The 23,121-nt window shown below is 41.9% G+C and overlaps 1 protein-coding gene across 8 annotated transcripts in view; it reads left to right on the top strand.

The window, feature by feature from the left end:
* Positions 1–23,121, top strand: part of LOC138747450 (sodium channel protein type 8 subunit alpha-like) — a 225,583-nt gene that overhangs the window by 60,507 nt on the left and 141,955 nt on the right. For all 8 annotated transcript variants that reach the window (XM_069906685.1, XM_069906684.1, XM_069906686.1 and 5 more), the window contains exons 3-4: positions 10,003–10,092; positions 15,909–16,037. In XM_069906685.1, coding sequence (XP_069762786.1) covers positions 10,003–10,092; positions 15,909–16,037 — 219 coding nt within the window. The remainder of the gene's footprint in view (positions 1–10,002; positions 10,093–15,908; positions 16,038–23,121) is intronic.

The raw sequence follows: 23,121 nt of genomic DNA, 5'->3' as shown, positions 1-23,121 counted from the left end.
TAAGTCCCTTGCAATGTAGCCCAGAGGTTGTGGCCAACAGCATGATCGGATGGGCATGTTGTGTATTCATATTGATCTTGGTACTTAATAAGTACTTCAATGCACCATGCTCCAGCAGTTAAGATACTAAGTTCTGGGATCTTGGGCCACGTGTATAGTCTGAACATTTGGAACCGTCAGCTTTTCATCACAGCCATGTTCGTTAAATGGATGCTCATTTCAGATTCAGAGGGCAGAGTCAAAACCAGATCTGCATCAATAATAAGCCAGTCCATTTGAAACCAAAATAATTGCACAGCCTCAATTGCGCCTTGTTATTAATTGTGTGATTTCTGACTATCTGTTAGGCTCGCTACGCCCTCTCATGAGATGGAAAACATTGAAATTGTCCAGTTTCAGCAATAAATAGTGGATCACAGAGATTTGGGGTTTTAATTTTACAACAAAAAAAACAAGCAAGGCGCAATCAACGCTTATGGGTCAAACTACCTGAGCACAGTGGGAAGAAAGTATTTCATGTTACCACCTGATTCCTCCCAAGTTGAGTCATCTGATTACATAACTACAACCACAAGTGTTTTACTGAGCATGTGAAATTTAGATCAGCCATATTTGTGAAGGAAATTTACTTTCTATCCCCACCCCCACCCCCCAATTCATTTAATCAATGGATGGAAATGAGATGGGCTTTTGTTTTGCACACACACAAGCTCCATTATCTCCAATTTTTGGATTCTTATGCAAGTAATTCCAGGTACAATTTCCCCCAAAATCTGATTTGGCAATTTGTTTTTTTTGTAGTTTGTTTTTCTCTAAACATTCCTACCTTTCTAGGCTGAGTCACGTATTTAAAATTGGGTCAGATTGTGTTGTCGGGGGCTTCAGTTCAAGAGCCATGAGGTAATGTTGCAGCCCTCTAAAAGCTGTGGGGAGACAACACTTGGAGATTGTGTTCAGTTCTGTTTGCCTCATTACAGGAAGGATGAAGTACCTTTGGAGAGAATGCAAAGGAGACATATTGGGATGTTGCCTGGATTGGAGGAAACGTCTTGTGAGGCAAGTTTGATAGAGCTAGATGCTTTTCTCTTTGGAACAAAGAGGGGTGAGAAGTGACTTAATAGAGCTATACAAGATTGATGGGCTTAGGGTGACAATAGGTGCTGGAGTAGGCCATTCAGCCCATCAAACCATCACCTCCATTCATTTAGATCATGGCTGATCTTCCCAGCTAGCACCTTTTCCTGGGATGACAATAGCAAATACTGGAAGACATCTGTTTAAGATGAGTGCTAGAAAGTTGAGGGGACATGTCAGAGATAAGTTTTGTGTCACCAGATTCTTGGATCAAATCGGCATCTATGGCTTTGACAAAATATTCCATCAACAAGGCACGTGCGATCCTTTCCTGCTGGTTCTGCATGAAAGCATAGTTTTAATTTTTCCCACACTTGCAATTCTCTTGATTATAAAGAATGGTTTCCAACAGGAATGACGTGAAGGGACATTGTTTTTTGTTTCTGTTTTACCCATATTTGCAACGGCACTGTGTGTTCACCCTCTCCCACTGTGTAGTTCAAGAAATTTTCTTGATTAGATTTTGACATTCATTGTCTATCTGGTGATTGCAAGATGCACTGTAAAAGGGAAATTCCTTAAATTTTCAATATATATTTCTCACTTTCACAATTTCCCAAGGTGCCTAGCTATTAAATACTCCCCTAGTTATATACGCAGCACCAATTTGATGCTCTGTTTCATGAAGAGCCACTTGCCTCCATGCACACAGTAGCCATTTCTCACTGCCAACCCTCCAAGGAAACAGGAAAATTTGTAGGGCGAACTGACACTGAGAGCCTTTCACACCACACCATTATTTGCACGTAATTCTGCAACTCCTGATTTTAAGTGGGGGGGGGGGTGGTCCTGATCTCCAATGCAGGTTGTGCTTTCACACCTCGGCCGGGCTCTGACACTTGCTCCCTCCACGTGTTGGAATTGAAATCTACTTGCCCTGCCTGGTTACGTCATTTCACACTGCGCGATTTGACCCGCGATATTGGTGGGTTAACTCTGATGTAATCGGCGGTGCGAAAGGGGCTAATGTGGTTGATACTGCAGCAAGTCAGACCTCTAAGGGTTTGTTTCCTCGAATGCAAGAGGCATTGAACATGAACCTTGTATCAGATTGCCTCCAGCCACCATCAGAGAGAACTGTGGCACAAAAAGTTAACTTTTGGGTGGTGAGTTCCAGAATCCTTCAAACCCTTCAGCTTTTTTTTTTTAAAAACAACCCTCCATTGCCCACCTCTCCGAGTTGATGACTTTACTCCTGTTTAGGACTTTTCTTTTAATAATCTCAAATCCTGGCATTGTGCTGCCTGCCATTAGTCATGGTGTACAGTCTCTAACTTTCCCATTTGGACATACAGCACAGTAACAGGCCTTCCTGTCCCACAAGCCCGTACCGCCCAATTACACCCCATTAACCGACAAACCACTCATGTGTTTGGAGGGTGGGAGGAAACCGGCGCACCCATGGGATAATCCACGCGGGTCACAGGGCGAACGTACAAACTCTGAAGACAGCGCCAGATTCTAACCTGGGTCGTTGGTGCTGTAATAGTGTTGCACTAACTGTGCTGCCCACGAGGCCCAAATAAATGAGCATGCCCCTTGACTCTATTTTGGCCTAGCCAAATCTGGGAACACCCTCCAATCTCCTTTGCACTCTGCAGTGCCATCACAATGACCTGGTGTGGTGACCAGAACTGTGCACACTGTCTCTTGACCTCTCTGTACCTTTTCATGGCTGCAGGCATCTACTTTTCCATGATCTTTGTTTTTGGTGGGAAGCAAACACTATTTCATGACACTGGGATGGAGACGATAGTTCATTAACTCGCCCTTTGCTTAAGAAGCACAATGCCTAGAGAGGAGCACCTATTCATTTGAGTAGAAAATGGCACATGCCTGGTGGCATACATAATGACATTGAGACTTCTGCTGACACGGTACAATTCAGAGTTCAGATTTATTGTCAGAGGATGCACATGACATCACATACAACCCTGAGATTCTTTTCCCTGTGGGCCAGGCAGAATTACCACTTATTAGTAGTGCAAAAAAAAACTACGCAATGTACACATGTAAACAAATTAAGAAATGGAAACAAAACTGTACAATACAGAGAAAGAAAAATCAATAATGCACAAGTAAGAGTCCTTAAATAAGTCCCCGATTGAGTTTGTTGTTGAGGAGTCTGATGGTGGAGGGGAGCTGCTGATCCTGTACCTGGTGGTGCGAGTCTTGTGGCACCGATACCTCTTTCCTGATGGCAGCGGCAAGAACAGAGCGTGTGCTGGGTGGTGAGGGTCTCTGATATTCGCTGCTGCTCTCTGATGGCAGTGTTCTCTGTCAATGTTCTCGATGGTGGGGAGGGCTTTGCCTGTGATGTCCTGGGCTGTGCCCACTACCCTTTTGCAGGGCTTTACGCTCAGGTGTATTGGTGTCCCCGTACCAGACCGTGATGCAGCCGGTCAGCACACTTTCCACCACGCCTCTGAAGAAATTTGCCAGGGTCTTCGTAAACTCCCGAGGAAATAGAAACTCTAGTGTGCCTTTCATACCAGCTATTAAGAGCTTCTGAGCAAGACTGGGTCTTCCAAGCCCTCCATTTTCCCACGTGAATTACCATTGCATGAATTTATGATAATGTCCCTCCACTGGTTCCATCCTGGGCCCAGTGTCATCAGTTTGATATTTAAAAGCTGGAATTGGAGGCATGATACATCAGGTCAGTTATACATTTGGTCACACTTTTTTTTCTCATGAAATGTTTAAAATGACTGATAAAATTATCTTAATGCTTGCCCTGTATAACACCCATTTTACTCAGAACTCAGTGCTCAAATTTTCAAGTTTGATTGCTAAATTTGAGGGACTTTTACAGCGTGCTGAGACCAAACACTTTACCCCTTGAATATGAAACGCAATAGTTGTTATTGGTAGTAAATGTGAGGCGATCCACTTTGGAAGGAAAAATGGAAGATCAGATTATTATTTAAATGGAAAACGATTGTGGCCTTCGTTGCCAGAGGGATTGAATTTAGGAGCAGGGAGGATCTGCTGCAACTGTACGAGGTCCTGGTGAGGCTGCATCTGGAGAACAGTGTGCAGTTCTGGTCTCCTTACATGAGGAAGGATGGACTGGCTTTGGAGGTGGTGCAGAGGGGGTTCACCAGGTTGATTCCAGAGATGAGGGGGTTGGCCTATGAGGTGAGATTGAGCCATCTTGTTTGAATTTAGAAGAATGAGAGGGGACCTTATGGAAATGTATAATTATGAAAGGCATAGATCAGATAGAGGTAGATAAGTTGTTCCCATTGATGGGGGAGACCAGAATGAAGGGACATTGCCTCAAGATTCAGGGTAGTCGATTTCGGACTTAGATGAGGAGGAACTGCTTTTCCCAGAGGGTGGGGAGCCTGTGGAATTTGTTGCCCATTAAAGCAGTGGAGGTGACCTCAGTAAATATACTTAGGACCAGATTGGATAGACTTTTACGTAGTCGGGGAATGAAGGGATATGGGGGAAAAGGCAGGTCGGTGGAATGGCGGAGCAGGCTTGACGGGCCGGATGGCCGACTCCTGCTCCTATTTCTTATGTATTTGTGTACTTGCATTATTGAGCAATGAATTAGCCACAAGCAGTTTGCCAGTTAGGTCTTTCCCTTTCTAAACCCTTGCACCCACCCCAGTTCAGACTTCTAGCAGGGTAGGGGACCCAACACTGACTTGACAGAGTGAAAGATTTCAGCCGCTCACTGCAAACGTGGTTACGGTGCCAGTCTCTACTGATCCATGAGCCTCTGAGTTTCACCCACATCTGAACCCCAAATTGAGCCCAGACTAATCGTCAGAGTTGATCTGCTTAACTTTCTTCATGGGCGGCACTGTTGGCGTAGCAGCTAGTGCCATGCCCTTACAGCGTCAGAGATAGGGACCGGGATTCGAATCACATGTTGTCTGTAAGGAGTTTGAACATTCTCCCCATGTCTGCATGGGTTTTCCCTGGGGGGCTCTGGTTTCTTCCCACCCTTCAAAAACGTGCAGGTGTGTAAATTTGGTGGCACGGACTTGTTGGGCCAATTCGGTTGTTGCACTGCTGTATGTCTAAGTTTAAATTTAAATTAAATTTGTTTCAGTTCATAATTTTTCCATATCCTTGAAGATCGCTTTCCTTGTGCTCAATTTACTCCTACACAATTCTCCAATAACCGAATGAGCATTCATTCTATTTCCTTAAAACCATGTCATTTCATCTTTCTTTAATTGCTGTAAAATCCTGCGATTCGTGAAGGCACCATTGAGGATCCAGTGAATTTTTTACGCACAAGATGGGCTGGTGTCCCACCCACAACCTTGCCACCGAAGATGCTTTATTGTTTCTTTATTTCTGTGTTCATGTTGAGAGGTTGTTAGAGTTTTTTTTCTTGTGTTCAGTCACTTAATGTAGGAAGAGTGTTTGCCTTGCCCGTAAAATGTTTAACTGTTGTACTAGATAAGTAGCTTGATGGCTGTGAGAGAAACATAGCTGTTCACCGCTAATGAAAATCTATTCTCATGAATTGTGTGTTTGAAAGCTTCAGTGACATGTCATTTTCTTAATGCTGTTAACCAAATGTTTTCAGTGAAAATGCAGTTAACATGTTGTGCTGCTCTAGTGGAGCACCATTAACAGCGAGTAAATTTTGTTCTGGCTAGAAATATTTGCCTTGCTATAACAGTCAGCTGGGGTTTAATTAATTTGCCATTCACTGCCACCCCCACTCACTCCCACACACTTTAAGGGAGATGTCTGGGGCCAGTTTCTTTTACACAGGAAGTGGTGGGTGCCTGGAACGGGCTGCCAGGTGTAGTGGTGGAAGCAGGTACAACAGGAGCATTTACAGAGATTGGCAGGTACTTGATTAGTCAGGGCATCCAGGGTTACGGGGAGAAGGCCGGGGAGTGGGGCTGAGTGGGAGGATGGATCAGCTCGTGATTAGAGTGACGGGGCCAACTTCTGCTCCTATATCTTGTGAAAAGGCTTCTAGATAGACACATCGATGTGAAGGGGATAGAGGGATATCTATCAAGAGCAAGCAACAGATTTTTAGTTTGATTCGGACATCATGTCGGACCCATGAGGTGAAGGGCCTGGTCCTGTGCTGTACTGTCTATTTTCTGCAAATTTGTTTCAGCCTCGGCTCTTTTACCCAATATTGGGGATGATGTTAATGTTTTGCACTGTGTTATCTTTAGGGGTGCAGGGAAAAGAGATTTGAAATTCTTGGAACATATCAGAAAAGTCAACATGGAAGAGAACTTGTTCTGGTGACCTGGCCATTAAATTCATTTGTGCAAAAAGAAAACCCAAGCAGTTCTCCTGAGCAAACAAAGAAGGAACTCAGCAGGTCAGACAGAATCCATGGGTGGCAATGGTCAGTCAACGTTTTGGGTCTGGACCCTTTCTCCTGTGTCCATCACACTTGTTACCAAGTTAATTTTGCATTTACTTGGTTGTCGACGTGTATACAATATAATGTTGAGGGGCCAGTGGTTGGATCGACTTGGGTTCTCATCAGTTCTCCAACGTTGTCTTGTTTGATTTGCCTTCATATTCGCCTTGGAGTTTTACTGCCAAGTTATGTTTGGACTTGGATTTTTCTTGTAAAACTTCCCAACAGAGGGAGCAAGAGAACTTGCTCCATTCTCAAACACAAACCTTCTGAATGAGGGCTTGACGCTGATGTGAGTGATCTGTTGTGAATGGCATCCAAAGGCTCTAAAATTCTACAGTTCAAATTGGTTTCTGAGATCTGTATGAGATTTTTTTAAAGTAGATGTTATAATGAAATTAAGGTGAAGTGTGAGTTCAGAATGATTTGGGATTTGGTGGAGAACATTTAAAAAAAAGAGCTGAAGCAATTCGCCAACTTGCATGCAGTTAACCAACCCAGTCAAACTGATGCGCAGAACGCACTTTATTTGCAGCAAGTCAGCCAAACGGGCGCAGATCGCAGATTGCTCACAACAAATCGGCTCAGCTGGCTGACAGCCGAGAGGTATGCAAGCAAGCAGGAGGGCAGCCAAACCACAAACAGCGATGCTCGCTGCTGGTCGGCCACTGATGTCCTCTGGTTACTGGCAAATGCAAAAAGCAGCAACGGCGGAGTCGCTGGTGACGTGCATCAAAGTCTTGGTTATCTTGCTGTTTCACAGTCATTTATGCAAATGTTGCCAGTTTAAAGATTTAATAGATGAAGTTTAAAAAAAATTTTTTTAAATTCTGATTTGCATTTTTTTTGAGCTGTGGCAGTTGTGGTCAGAGTTTTGCAACAGTGCAGGAGTGGGGAAAAAAAAGCACTTGATATTGCCCCAAATATGAAAGACAAAAGAGAACAAGTGACAAATGCTGGAAATGCACATTGGGTCCTTCGTCTCTTGGGTACAACTCTTCAGAGAATTTCTGTGAATTTTGGTCTCATTGAGGAAGGGATGTTTTGTTCTCCAATGGACTGTTTCCTATTTTTAAATGTGAAGCAAAGCTTTCTGCACTTTCTCTAAACAATATCTGGACAATCAAGGAATATTTCAGCCATTGCTTCGCTGAAGTACCCCCTATTTCAGTGGTGTGGCATTTTTCTCTTACACCAGCTATCAAGTGGCTTCTGAACAAGACTGATATCAAATGGTGCAGTTCTGTGCTGTGGGGTTGAATGCAACAGGAAACGGGCTGTGCCATCTGAACCTGGAGTTAATCTTGCTAAATTGGCAGCAAGAAGAGGGAGGGCAATTTTTATTCCATGAGTTTGAGTCGAGTTACACTGAGGAAAATGTGAGTTTTCGTTGTGTGGAAAGTGGGAAATTTCTGCCTTGGATACCATGTCTCTGTCCCCTTTTGAGTGGGCACAGTACTCCTCTTCATGATGTGTATTGGCCAAACACAAATTTCACTTGTGGCCCCCTGTCCTTTAAGAGAGATTGGTAACTTAATACAAAATGAGCAGTTCCCCTCCCCCCACCCCCTTCCCCACAAGCATTTCAGGGCTGGGATTGAGAGACCCCAGGATCCTTGCAGCCAGCAGATAGTTTGGATCTCGTACAAGCTGATTTGCTTAAGATGTCAACTATATACATTATGGACACTTGGATCAAAGCCATGTCATCCATAGGCCATCCAGGTATCGATGCCTGTGCGTCAGCTGCAAAACAGGGACTGAATAATCGACAACAGTGTGTATGTATATATATATATATATTTTTTTTTAATTTAAAAAAAGCCATCATTGGGATTACAGCCCAGTGTGTCCTTCATTTATCTGAGGGAACAGAAGAGTTATGCAGATTGGATCTGTTTCCAATGAAAAGGGTTGTGTTAGACTTATCGGTCAGAAGTTGGTCGGCCTGCTGTGAATTTCCAGCATTTTCCAATTTAAACTTTTGACTGCATGTCCCTTTTTTTTTAAGAATGGTGACACCAGCAGAAGTTGATTTGAACAGCTAATGGGAATTGTTTCAGTGAGAGCCATGTAAAAGCAGATGGTCATCTCTGCATTAATCATCCAAATGATGAGCATTCTTTGCTGCTTGCACTACAGTCACATGCTTTCTATATTTTTAGTTCCCATTATGTCCTTCACCAACCCACATTCCTTTTGTCGAAGCCATGATTGCAACACTTAAACGATTATCACTGTTATGCATTTTTGTAGCTTCATCCATTTTGCCGTTGATATTTTTTGTGCACTATCCACCTTTATTGACGTGCACATTCCTTAGGATTCCAGAAAAGTAAGGCATAATGTAAGTTGCAGAGATCCTATAAGAAGCTTGGAGGCCTTGTGTTCTCATTGTCAAGGGGAAGAATAGAACAGTGATTGGGACGATATCGGGCTTGAATCCAAGAATTTTCTTTCAGATGGATCTTCATGGAAACACAATAACTCCTTCATGATTTCAGATGTGACTGAATTTTTTGGTCATCTTTTCAATAAACTGTTGGCATTTTGGATCATTCTAAACTGCTCACCCTGGCAATAATCCATAGTCCAAAATCACCCAGCCATCTTGAGTACGTTGTTGTGCAATGGTTCGTCATCAGAATGATGGATATTGTCTGCCATCGGTCGTGACGGCAAGGTTACCCTTTGATTTTGTTCATTAAAAAAACAAAACAAAGAGGAGCAGGAGTCGGCCATCCGGCCCGTCATGCCTGCTCATCTCCACTGACCTGCCTTTTCCCCATATCCCTTCATTCCCCGACTATGTAAAAATCTATCCAGCCTTATCTTTAATCTATTTACTGAGGTCCCCTCCACTGCTTCAATGGGCAGTGAATTCCACAGATTCCCCACCCTCTGGGAGAAGCAGTTCCTCCTCATCTCCATCCTAAATCTACTCCCCTGGGTCTTGAGGCCATGTCCCCTAGTTCTGGTCTCCCCCACCAATGGGAGCAATTTACCTACCTCTATCTTATCCATGCCTTTCCTAATTGTAGACGTTTCTATAAGATCCCCTCTCATTCTTCTAAATTCCAGTGTGTAGTCCCAGACCGCTCAATCTCTCCTCATAGGCCAACCCCCTCATCTCTGAAATCAACCTGGTTTTGTTCAGTCCTTCTCTCCTGAAGTTTGTGTTTTAATGTACAAATTCTGAGAGCCCTGACATTGGTGGAATTGTACTGAGAATTCTTAAAGTTGGGTTATTTGTATATTGGAGCTAACACTTGTAACTTGAACAGAGGGGCTCGGCTTTCTGGCCATCTTATAGGATCTCAGTAGTGTGGGCCCGAGTTTCATATCATCCACGTAGCAGTGCTTTTATGAAATGCTTATCCCCATTGAGGCTGTATCCAGCAAAAGTATAACAGCATGGAAATGAAAATATGTTGTTATGTAATAAATAATGTGCTAATTATTAAACAGTGGGAATAATTATGATTTCCTTAACTCCAATCTACATTGTTCAGTATGATTATTATGGCCACTATTTTGACCAACTGTGTATTCATGACTTTTAGTAAACCCCCAGACTGGTCTAAGCAGGTGGAGTAAGTATCTCTTTTTATTTACTCTTTATGAATAATTATCTTTAATATATCAAAATGTGACATTTTATACTGCATTACAAAAAGGATGTGAGGAGGTCTGACTTGCTTATTCCACGAGCGAGCAAGAGCTTATGACATCAAAGTGAAGCGAGCATTTTGGCCCATTCCTCAGAAGTGGAATAAAATGGACACTCCGTTGTTCCTCTTCTGTGTTTGTTCAAAGATTTTTTTTTTAAATAAGTGTCTTTTCTGAGAATTTAATAGAAATACAAAAAGTTAGCTTTGACTTTTTATTTTGACCACGATTTCATTTACCGCCCTTTGTGTCCCACACCCTGAATCTCTTTAAGATTTTTGACTCTCAAATTTGCCTCTGCTCCTGACCCTGCCACGTTCACCAAAGTTTGCTGAGTCGGGGTGCACGTTCGACTCCAGGTGAATGCAGTAAATGCAAATTGTGTTCTAAAAATGATTCCAGCTCGTCAACTTCCAGATCGATCTGATGGTCCACGAATGCAGCTCTTCCACGGCAAATTAATTTTGGGTTAAGAGTGAATTGGTTCCAGCTGGCTGCATGAGGAAATTATTGCACCACAATTTGGTTCCGCTAATGTCTTTGTTTTTTCCCTTATGCATAACAAAATGCCCAATTTGATCCTGTTAGAGTATTTCAGGTGTAATAATTGCATGCGAAGGTAGAATTAAAATGAGATGCTACAAACCGTTACAATGATCTTGGAAGGAGTGAATTGAATGAACTGCATAAAATAGGCCAGGGTATCCTGCCCCCAACCACCCTGCAAGTACATGATGCATTTTGAAATTGGGTGTTTGATTTGAATTATGAGAGTAGGTGATTAGTTTGATTAGAATTTCAGGAGCTAGAATGAAGCATAAGTGAATTGGGGTCCTGCATGTGCGGCCAGCTTTTGGCTGCAAACCACTGGTGAGAAGAGCTTGTGCAATGAATCATGATTTATGATCTCTTAGAAATTAGAGTAATCTTGTTCCCCGTTATGGGGATACAGATGGATTTCCTGGAACCCGACTCGCTGATAGCAGACATTATGTTATCCATCAATGTTCTCTGTGCATTGAAACCCTTTGTGTCTTTATCCCTCCGTACTCAAATTTATTCAAAGTTGCTGGAACGGAACACTGTTGTGTTAGTTCTGAATATAGACACCACTTCTCTGGTAACTCGGACATTCAACCAAAATGTGCAGACAAGGGAAGGACTGGGCTTGAGTGAAGTGAAACACAAAAATCTGCAGACACTCTGATTGTAGTTTAAAAACACAAAAATACTGCAGGAACTCAGCTTCTCTCCTCCTCTCCCAGAGCCAAAAGCACCACCTCTCCCTAATCGATTTTCACTTTTCCTCTCTCCTGGCCCCTTATCGTTGGAGTACAGAAGAACGAGAGGGGATCTCAGAGAGACATTTGGAATGCTGAAAGGATTGGACAGAGTTGATGTGAATAGGATGTTTCCCTTGGGGGGGTGGGGTTTGAGTCCAGGACCAGAGGGCACAGTCTTCGAATTGGAGGGGAGCCATTTAAAACAGAGATGAGGAGAAATTTCTTTAGCTGGAAGGTCGGGGATTTGTGAAATTGGTTGCCACCTACAGCTGGGGGGGGGGGGGGGGGGGGTGGGTGGTTTAAGGGGGAGATTGATGGGTATCTCATTAGTCAGGATATCAAAGGATATGAGGAAAAGGCTGGAAATTGAAACTAGATGTGAGAGCAGTTAGCTCAGGGTGGAGTGGCGGAGCAGACACAACAGGCCGAATGGCCTACTTCTGTTCTTTTATCTTATGAACACCTTTTGTCTGTACTCCTCCCCCTCCCATTCTTCCCTTTTCCCAGCCTTTTAATACCTGCCCCTGCCTAAATTTTACTCATACCTCGAGGAAGGGCTCAGGCCCAAAAGGTCGGTAATCTTTCTTTACCTTCTACGGGCGCTGCATTACCCGTTGAATTCCTCCAGCAACTCGGCATTTTTAAAAAAAACCCACATTTAAATATCAGCCTTAATCCATTTTGTGAGAGTTGGTTGATTTCAGTCGGCCAGTGGGTTTTCAGTAGGTGCCATCACGTGGTGTGTGCCAAAAGCTTGCTCACCAATTACTTCTGTTGCATTCTGCCAAGAAACTTGACTCCTTAACATGAGTCACTTTCTGGGCCAAGGGCACAGGGACAGAAGAATTCGAGTGTCCCTGATGGCAAGGCATAATTTGGCAGTGAATTCATTGAGCCTCAGGGTAGTGTCCTGGGTCTTCAGCTTCTCTTTCCCACAAAGTCAGAGGTGAAAATATCCATTTATGCCCATGTTGAACAATTTGCAATCATTTAGATACTGAGGCAGCCTAAGGCTGTTTTCTGCTTTACATGGAAAAAATACCAACCTGAGCTGACAATTGGCATCAAGCATCACAAGTCCCAGCTAATGATGGTGTCAAAGAAGAAATCGACAGGGTGTAGTCTATGACTATTGCCATCACCAAAACCCCAACTGCCAGCGTGCAGGGCGTTCTTGATTCACGAGGAAATTAATTGGATCTGTGCCCCCTCCCCCACACTGGCTGTCAAGCAGGGTTAGAGCCCAGAGACCTACAGCAAGTAACTCATCAGTGAACTCCCCAAAGCTTTTCTACAAGACCTACATTGGGAGAAGTGGTGGGTTGACAGCAGCTTGCTTGAATGAGCTTGGCTCTGTGACCACTTGAACCTCTAAACCAGCCATTCTCAACAAACCACACCCCTAGCAGACCTTAGCATGTTTAAATGAAAGGCTTGTTTTCTTTTCACCTCGTGTAATATGAATTTTTTTAAAAATTGTAGTCAGTAAAAGGGAAGTACGGAAGAAATCAAAACTTGACTTGATAGGAAAGGGCCCCATAAACTTTGAGCAGATCCTGTCGGGGGGGTGGGGGGCACAACTGGGGAAAAAAAAAGTCAAGAATGGCTGGTCTGAACCATCCAGGACAAAGTTGTCTGTTGGATTGGTATCCCAACAATCACTTTGCACATTCACTCCCTCACCAGTGGGACTGCAGATTCCATGAATAGAATTTGGAGAATTTAGAACAGCAGCTCAAAATAGTAAAAGATTTGAAATATGATGTCTGCTCAGACTTGCTTCCAAGTCCACCATCCTGACCTAGAATTCTGCTGCCATTTTGATTTTCAATTTTGAGTCAAATTGAGGGCTGTTGGGGACAGCCAATAAATGCTGGCAGTTGTCGCCACAATCTCAGTTGAGTAAAAGGAATGGGTGCAAAATACTTTCAATTTTCCATATGACCGGATCTACTTGCGATGCTGCCTTGTATGGGTCAGAGGGGTTCCTGTCAGAAAAGATCATGGTCTTTGACAAGTAGATGATTTCTTCTATTTCAATATTTTTATTGATTTTTGTCAAGTAAATGTTACATGGGTACATGATAAAGTGTTAATAAATCACGTCTAATAATAAAAATGGTGATAAGACCTACGTTACATTGAAAAGAAAAGCGTGACACTAATTGTAAACCCCCTCCCTTCAGCGGCTATTGGCTAAATGTAAACCGTCCACTGCCTAATAAAAAAGGAAAGTAATCAATGGGGGTTCAAAAAAAAGCCGAAAGTAAACAAAACCTTAGTAATTTTGAAAATAATTAAGAAAAGAACTTCATAAGGAAACAAAGTTTAGATTCATTTCAGTCGTGGAACATCTAATTTTTTTTTCCTAAGTCAGACACACCATCATATCGGACGACTATTGAGGGGGAGGGACGGCATTGTTCCATCTCATCAAAATAGCCCTTCTAGCAATAAGGGAGGTGAGGGCAACAATGTGGGATTGGGAAGCAGGTCAATATCAGACTCATTGGCCCATTGATTCCAAAAAGACTTAGAAAGGGATTTGGAGTCAAAGTAATCTTAAGAATTAAAGACAAGGTATGAAATGCCCCTTCCCAAAAATTGGAACGAGAGGGGCATGACGAGATCATGTGATATGGTTTTTGTTCCAAATCCTTTTTTTTTGGTTCACTGGACTCTCTCATCTCTTTTATATGGAAAAATGAGCACCCCGATCTTTTTATAAAAAAAGGTCTTTCTTCTAAAATTAGGTAATTCCAAGCCCCCCCCCCCCCATTTTGAAATTTTGTTTTTTTTACTAGGAAAGCTCATATCATTTTTTGGATTCATCATCAGGAACATGTCGGTGCTTAAGGATGAATTACTTTAGAAATTAAATCTACTAAAAAGTATTCTCTTTCGATTCTTGGAGCACCGTCACGTTGTTCGGCTTCCAAATGAACTGATAATTTTGTTGTTAAATGTACACTGAGAATTTGGTTTCAATTCAGGGAACAGTTTGGGTATCATCAATTTTTATTAAATTGTCCTTCCTTCTTTTTACCTTCGGTTCAAGATACTGGTTCCCATCAAGGGTCAAATTTAGGTATCCAATTTCATTTAATACTTTATTTATAAATGTTTCACGATAGTTATATTCAATTCTAAATTATTCCAAAAGAAATTATCCATGTGGTATATATCCTCCACCCCTAAAGAGAACCAGAGAATGCAAAGTTCTGCGTGCCTAAATCTATGTCTGATGTCCATGATATTGCAATACATTTCCTAGCATCTGCTCAAACAATTAGCACCAACTCACTTTGATAAATATTTAAATTGAATTTTAGCCTTATAACCTTAATATTACTCAGTAAAAATAACATTGGATCTTATGGGAATTTGACCCTATAATTCATCCCAAAAAATTACCTACCTCCTAACCAAAACTAGCTCTCCAATCTTTTCTAGATTTTTTTTTTCTCGACCAAAATCTTGCTTCTTTTGAACAATGCTTCATCAAATTTGCAATACCTAACCATTACTTTTTTCGTTATTTACAGGTTAGGAGCTTCTTTAATTTTGAAACTCCCTCAAGATTTGGAACCTAATATGATAGGGAAGATTGATAATTTCAAATCTGATCACAAATGGTTGTTATCAGTCCTTTATGAACTACTTTTAAGATCTGATTCTGTTCTCTGTACAGAATTTAAAAAAATCGATGGGAACAAGATTTTGAACAGTTAATTTCTGAAATGACATGGGACTCCATTCTGAAACAAGTGCATTTATCCTCTCTTTGTGCTCGACACTCATTAATACAGTTTAAGGTCATACACTAGGCCCATTGTTTCAAAGTCCAATTGGCTAAATTCTATTCTAATCTCTCTTCTAAATGTGATAAATGTAAAGCAAGTCGATGATTTGGGAATTTTTAAAATTCAATCCTTCATTGATTTAGAAGTAAATTTTATCAATTCCAATACACATCTTCAATCCCTTCACAAAGAACTGTAATCTTGTATGCCTGTTTCCAGAATTAAAGAATGCACAGTTTAAATAAAATTGAATTTGGAGACATGGTACAGTGACGGACCCTTCTGGTCCACGAGCCTGTGCCAAATTGATACACCCCATGTGATCAATTAACCTACAAACCTGGTGGGAGGAAACCAGAACACCCGGAGGAAACCCACGCAGGACACGGGGAGAATGTGCCTTCGTTGACAGCTGTTGCTGAATTTTGTGGTGTTGATCATTTGGGGGCAATGGGATAGGACATCAGAACAGAGCATTTGGCCAGTCCATGTGCCTGTGAAATAAATGACTTAAGTTTTAGATTTTGCTTGCCCATTCTTCAATTTGTTGACACCATCTGAGGAACAAAGTAGTCCATTCTGACCTGAGGGATAGTTAGTTTCATACATCACCATCCTGTCTGAATAAATGTAGTCTTGTTTTCTCCTCCACAGATACACATTTACCGGCATTTATACCTTTGAATCTCTTGTAAAAATGATTGCAAGGGGTTTCTGCATAGATAGCTTTACGTTTCTACGAGATCCATGGAATTGGCTGGATTTCAGTGTCATAATGATGGCGTAAGTAATTTAAAATTTATCGGTTATTAGTGATTTAGGAAATATCGAACTTTAGTGGCTCAAATGTGTAACTGATTTGATTTGCATGGAACTTCCATTTTAAGTAGTCATCTACTATTTTAACACTTCCATTTGATTTTTAATCACTACAAAACCATGTCCTTCATTTACAATGTACATTTCCTACACTTCAAAGTTGAAAGCCTGCTGATAATGATATTCCCCACATAATGTTTGGGGAGAAAGCAGTTCTGGCTCACGAAGATTTCAAAGCAGGCGAATACCAGTATTGACGCTAGTTCTGTTACTTGGATCTAATTTTGCCCGACAGGAATTCTGTTGAAGTAAACTGGACTTGGAAGCCCAGAGGTGGTCATGAAGATGTAAAGGTTATAATATTTAATGCCAATAATGAAAGGTGTTCAGCAATCTGACCCATCCACACACTGCACAGATGGGCCGATATCGAGGCTCATCACAGTATGACATTATTGCAGATTTTGTACATAGTTCATTGCTGACAGATGACAAAACAGCATTTATTTCTCAAACTGTATCTATTGATAATTCTGTTCCTTTTTGAATACAGCTGACATGATGTATTCCCAATAATTCAAATTGCTAAACACCTTGGAAACAGAAATGAACTGTTATTCAAATGTCTGATTTTGATGGAGCAGTGTTTTTAGCAAAAGGAATGAACACAATTGTTAACCCTTTGAGTGCTGAACTGAAAATATTGCACCATGCATGATTTTAACATGCTCTTTGTCCACAAGAATGATTCTCATGATTCTCTGCTTTGCAAATCAAAATTAAAATAAATTGTGAAAATGACGCTAGTGGAATTGGTACCTTGTGCGTGGGTAACAGCGCCCATTTCACGCCAGTTAAAAGTTGCAGCATCAAACTTGTTCTGGTTAGATGTCTTTGGATTGGACCAGGTGATAGCCAGTGATTGATCCTTGACTTGTCTGTCACCCTCTTGAAAGATGGTAGGTTTCTTCCCCTCCATTTATTTCCATTTCATTGCTGCGTGCTGACTTCAGCAAACGAACTTAAAAGTAGTGCAGGCGGTCACTAACAGACTTGCAGAGGTGCAAGCAAGGTGGATGAAAATGACCTTGAACACAGAAATCGGGTTGAGCTAAAGTTGAACGAAGATTAGAGACTGAGCTTTGACAGACTTTAGTAGTGCCAAGTGGAATGTAAACTCAAGTGGTATTTATTGTCAACAATTTAAGGTCTGTTTTTGACACTTCCTATTGGAAAAGAAAGTTATGTAGACAATACATAACAAAATATTTCTCTCTACCAAACCAATAAAAATAATTTTTTTTAAAAGAAAAAATACTGCATTCATCCTCGACTTTGGACTTGTCTTTTTTTGCTGCCATATTACAACTCTTTTTCCAATATTACTGAACTACATATTAGTCACAGATGCAGTATTTTGACATCACAAATTGCCTGAGTCGTGCTCTGGGACTGCAGACAAGAAGTTAATGAGGCAGTGGCTGAATGGGAAAATGGATCAGCTCAGGATTGAATGGCAGGGCAGACTCAATTGGCTGAATGGCCTATTTCTGAATTATGATGTAATTTCCCCAATGGAGAACAAACTTGACAATGCAGCCCTGATTTTTAAACTCTTGCGCCTGGTTAGACTGAGAGAACCATGAGGAGTGGTTCAGGAATTTGAGTTGCAGGAAAAACACAAGCTATCGCTGAGATCTCCAATTGTTTGGTTGGGAGAGGTGGGACTGGGAAGTGTAGCAGGTGAAAGCAAGAATGGAATGAGAGGAAGTGAGGTTTCCTTGTAGAGCTTGGGTGCTACTGCTCCACACAGCTCATAAGGAAAGCAAATCACAAAATAAAATCTGATTACTATAAGGCAGGAGCAGAAATAGGCCATTCAGCCCATCACATCCCCCCTGCCATTTAATTATGAGCTGATCCATTTCCCCACTGCCCGGCCTTCTCTCCATAACCTTTGATGTCCTGGCTAATCAAGAGCCTGTCAATCTCTACCTTAAATACACCCAATGACCAGGCCTCCACAACCGCCTCTGGCAACAAATTCCACAGATTCACCACCCTCTGGCTGAAGAAATTCCTCCGCATCTCTGTTCTAAGCAGACGTCCTTCAATCCTGAAGTTATGCCCTCTTGTCCTAGACTCTCCCACTGTGGGGAAACAACCTTTCGACATCAACTCTGCCCATGCCTTTCAATGTTTGACATGTTTCAATGAATCCCCCCTCATTCTCCTAAATTCCAACAAGTACAGGCCAAGAGCCGTCAAACACTCATGTTTCATTCCTGGAATCATCCTTGTGAACCTCCTCTGAACTTTCTCCAACGTCAGCATATCCATTCTTAAATGAGGAGCCCAAAACTATTCCCAATGCTCCCAAGTGAGGTCTCATCAGGACCTTATAAAGCCTCAGCATCACATCTCTGCTCCTGTATTCGATTCCTCTTGAAACAAATGCCAGCATCGCATTTGCCTTCTTCACCACCGACTCAACCTGCAAGTTTACCTTCAACCTCCTGCACGAAGTCTTCCGGTCCTTTAGCATCTTGGAATTTTTAATTTTCTCCCCATTTAGAAAATAATCTGCCTGTTTATTTTTCTTCTATCAAAGTGTGTGATCGTACACATTCTAACATTGTATTTCATTTGCCAGTTGCCTGTCCATTCTCCTTCTGTCCAGTCCTTCTGCAGGCTCTGTATTTCCTTTACACTACCTGCCCCTCCACCTACCTTCGTATTATCTGCACATGATTTCTTGTCTGCCATTGGGGGCCCCAACATTGTGAGAGTAATTGGTTAAAATGGCAACTTGTCTGTGATGTTTGCATTGCCTTTGTCCAACGACAAATAGAACATTACAGCACAGTACAGGCCTTTCACCCCACAGTGTTGTGCTGACTTATTTATACCATTTAAAAAAAACACATTCTAACATCATAACTCTACTTTTTTTCATCCATGTGCCTGCCTGCAAGTTTCTTAAATACCCCTAATGTTCCCGCCTCCACCACCACCACTGGCAACTAATTCCAGCCACCTATAACTCTTAGTGTAAAAAAAAAAATCTTGACCCTGACGTCTTGCCTAAACTTCCCTCTCTTAACTTTGTACAGATGTTCTCTGGTGTTTGCTGATCCTGCCCTGGGAAACAGGTGCTGTCTGTCTACCCTATCTATGCCTCTCAGAATCTTGTAGACCTCTATCAAGTCTCCTCTCATCCTTTCTGTGCTCTGAAGAGAAAAGTCCCAGCTCTGCTCACCTTGCCTCATAAGACTTGTTTTCTAAACTAGGAAAACATCCTGGTGAATCTCCTCTGCACCCTCTCCATAGCTTCCACATCCTTCCTATAATGAGGTGATTAGAAGTGACTACAATATTTCTAAGTGTGGTCTCGCCAGAGATTTGTTGAGCTTTATTTGTTATAAATTTATAACAAATGATTATTTAGCATGATGTATTACTGTTGAAATTCTGTGATTATAACATCTGGAATATAACAGACAATTTACTAACTTGCACTGTCTTTACAAAGATGTGTTACAGCAGTTGGTCACCTCTGTCAGAATGAAAACGGAAGAAGAGCGTTCCTCTAAATGCTATTTCTTGTAAGAATATGATTTTGTGTCTGTTTTTTTGTTGTTGTATTTAACCAGGGAATCTTACCCAAATTTACATTTGATTATTTAATGAATTATGCAGAATAAATTGTTGGTGACAGTAAATGTAGAATTTCTAAATGTCTTTACAAGTGGACTAATACAGCATTGAGGGAATGGTTGGACCTGGATGAGTGTGGGGGGAAAATTAACAGGATCATAACAGCAGTCTTGAAAGAAGTTTCTGATGTGTGGGGGCACTATAACAACAAACACAGCTTATTTGGGAGGACTTTTCATTCTCGCACGTTTTCTCAGGTAAAAATCCTCCAAAAGATGGTCCATTAGAGTAATTCAGCCTTGCTGGTTTGAGAAAACAAGCCACTTGGTAATGCTCAAACTGCATTCTTTGTCCTTGTTCAAGTTTATTATCATCTGACTGTACATATATAATCAATATTCAGAAGAAACTGTGTTTCTTTGGACCACTGTGCATATGCACACAACACAATCACATATATACATAAAGATACAATTTTAAATAAATATATATAAATATTTTGGGATGATACTTGGTAATAGAACACTTCTTCAACCTCACAGCCTGAGGGAAGAAACAATTTGCCCAGCCTAGCAGCCCTGATCTTGATGCTCCTGTACCTCCGACTTGATGGTAGTGGGTCAAAGATACTGTGCAATGGATGGAAAGGGTCCTCAATAATTCTTTGAGTCCCATTTAGACAACACTCCCAGTAAATGTTGTCTACAGAGGAAAGGGAGGCCTCAGTGATCTTGGCTGCTTTGATGATCCTCTGTATTGACTTCAAGTCTGATGCTTTGCAGCTACTGTCCCACACACTGATGCAGCCAGACAGGATGCTCTCAATTGTGTTCCTATAAAAGGTTGTCAAGATGGGGGCTGGTAAACCTTGCCCTCCTTAGGAAGTGTAGATGGTGAGAGGAGGTGTTGTGGGTCTAGGATTGGTCGTCCAACGAACACCAACGAACTATGTGCTCTTCTCTCTTTCTCTTCATCTTCCTGAAGCTCTATGATCTTTGCCCATGGAGGCCAGGGTTGTGCTTACACTTGGCTTCTGAGCCTGTGGACCATTTCAGACTGCTGGAGTTTCTCTTTGCTGCATCTCGGAGTTTGCTGCTCATTGCTCCATTCGGGAGGTCACCCAAATCAAGGGCATTGAGATACCATCCACTTTTCCTTCAACCCACAGGTGCAGGCAGTGTAGTGGAGGGAGGTCCAAAAATGGAAATGCTCAGAGAAGACTCCCACCTCCTTGTAGAGACCTGCCTGACCAAGCTCCACAGGTGTGCTTGTCTGTGGTCCTGCAGAGTTTCCAAGGCCTCATTCACAAATAATGTGCTTCCTCTGGGCATTGTTGTTGTCAGCCTGTCCCTCTGGACTCCTTTTCTACTAATTCTTCCCCCCCCCCACCTGCCCCCCACCAAAAATAAAACTCTGATGTGTGCATTCTGCCCCTCACCTCTGATACTCAGTCATAATAACATCCATCTGGACTGAACAGCGAGTCGCTTTTTTAAAATTTAGACATACAGCATGGTAACAGGCCCTTCCGGCCCATGCCACCCAACACACCAATTAACCTACAAACTCCAGTATTTTTTGGAGGGTGAGCGGAAGCCAGAGTCCCCGGGGAACACCAATGCAGACATAGAGAACGTACAGACTTCTTACAAACAGCGGCGGATTAGAACCTGAGTCGCTGGCACTGAAATCACATTGCACTAACTGCTGTGCTAATTGCGAGCTTCAGTGGGCTGTGCCCACTACCTTTTGCAGGTTTTTACACTCAGAGATATTGGTATCCCCATACCAGAGCGTGACACAATGTAGCACACTGTGAACTACAAGGACGTGTATTGCAATGGGGAAAGCGTGTAGCACAGATCTGTTTGATTGTGGAGCAATATCTGGGCCCAATAAGACCCAAAAAATTTATGCATCCCATTTACACCTCAGCATTTTTTAAAGTTCAGATGATGAACTTTGCCAAATGACTTTTTGTGAATAATTACCTTCACTGAACTTGCTTTTGTTTGACTTTATGTCTCCGTCTACTTTCATGTCAGAGGACATACATGACATCACATACAACCCTGAGATTCTTTTTCCTGCCGGCATGGCAGAAGTACCACTAATTGGTAGTGAAAAAAGAAACTGTACTCAATGTACACATGTAAACAAATAAAGAAATGTAAACAAACTGCAATTCAGAGAGGGAAAAGTCCATAAAGTGCACAAGCAAGAGTCCTGAAATGAGTCCCTGATGGAGTTTGTCATTAAGGAGTCTGATGGTGGAGGAGGAGCAGCTGTTCCTGAATCTGATGGTGTGTAGCTTGTGGCCCCTAGACCTCTTTCCTGATGGCAGCGGCGAGAACAGACTATGTACTGGGCAGTGTGGGTCCTTGATGATTGCTGCTGCTCTCCGACGGCAGCGTTCCCCGTAGATGTTCTCAATGGTGGGGAGGATTTTGCCTGTGATGTCTCGATTAGTGGTTACAGAGTCAAAGGTGATGACAAGATCACATGGGTGAAACTTTAAATACAGCCCAATTGACTCCAGTTTCTATTATCTACAACAATGTTTTGGTTATTGTTATATAATGTTAATCAACCAAGTCTGAGCTTAGAGAATTTAAGAATAACAGATTCCCCTTTGAATGATTCTTGAATATTTCCAGGTCAATTACCAAGCCCTGTGAACAAAAATTTATTTTGGGTAAGAGAATAGCAATATGGACATTTTTACCTTTTTATGGTTGTTTAATTCTTTAGTTTTGGACACTATTGGACAGAGGTTCAAGATACCAATGAAAATGTAATATGGTTAAAATGTATTCAAATGAAAATATTCAAGAATCCTCAAACACGTTGAATGTTTCAAACAGCGTTTAATTTCACCATTTTGGTTTCGGACCTTGGTAACTCTAAACTCCATTCAAAGGGGTATCTAAGATTGGTGAAAGACATCGTCTAAACTGCAGCTGGTGGTTTCATGCAGAAGATATACATGCAGAAAGGTGAAATTGTCAAAGAAAGCATGAGAGTGGAATTCTTCCCAAGTCAAAGTTATTTTTTTTCTCTCTTGATATGGAAAGATCAGTGTGAACGATTTGATTGATGGGCGTGAATGGTGTTGGCTGGACCCAGCTTGAGTTTAGAGTTACGGCTGTAAGAGCTTGATGCTGCGACCGTTACTGGATCTATCTGGCTCTACACCACTCGTTGAATGACACATTGCAACGAGGATGCCCAAGATGGAAATGGGTTGCTTTAAACTGGGATGTGAGGGCAAATCTTTCAAGGTACCAATGTGGTGAAACCAAGGGTTCAAAATCTTGGCAAGCTGCTTCCTTGTGGAAAAAGAATTGATGACCTATTTTAACAATCCATTGAAGATGAACAATGCTTTAAA

This window comes from Narcine bancroftii, chromosome 12, assembly GCF_036971445.1.
Source record: "Narcine bancroftii isolate sNarBan1 chromosome 12, sNarBan1.hap1, whole genome shotgun sequence".
NCBI classification, from domain to species: Eukaryota; Metazoa; Chordata; class Chondrichthyes; order Torpediniformes; family Narcinidae; genus Narcine; species Narcine bancroftii.
The sequence above is the reverse complement of the archived record's forward strand: the minus strand, read 5'-3'. Positions and strand labels throughout refer to the sequence as shown.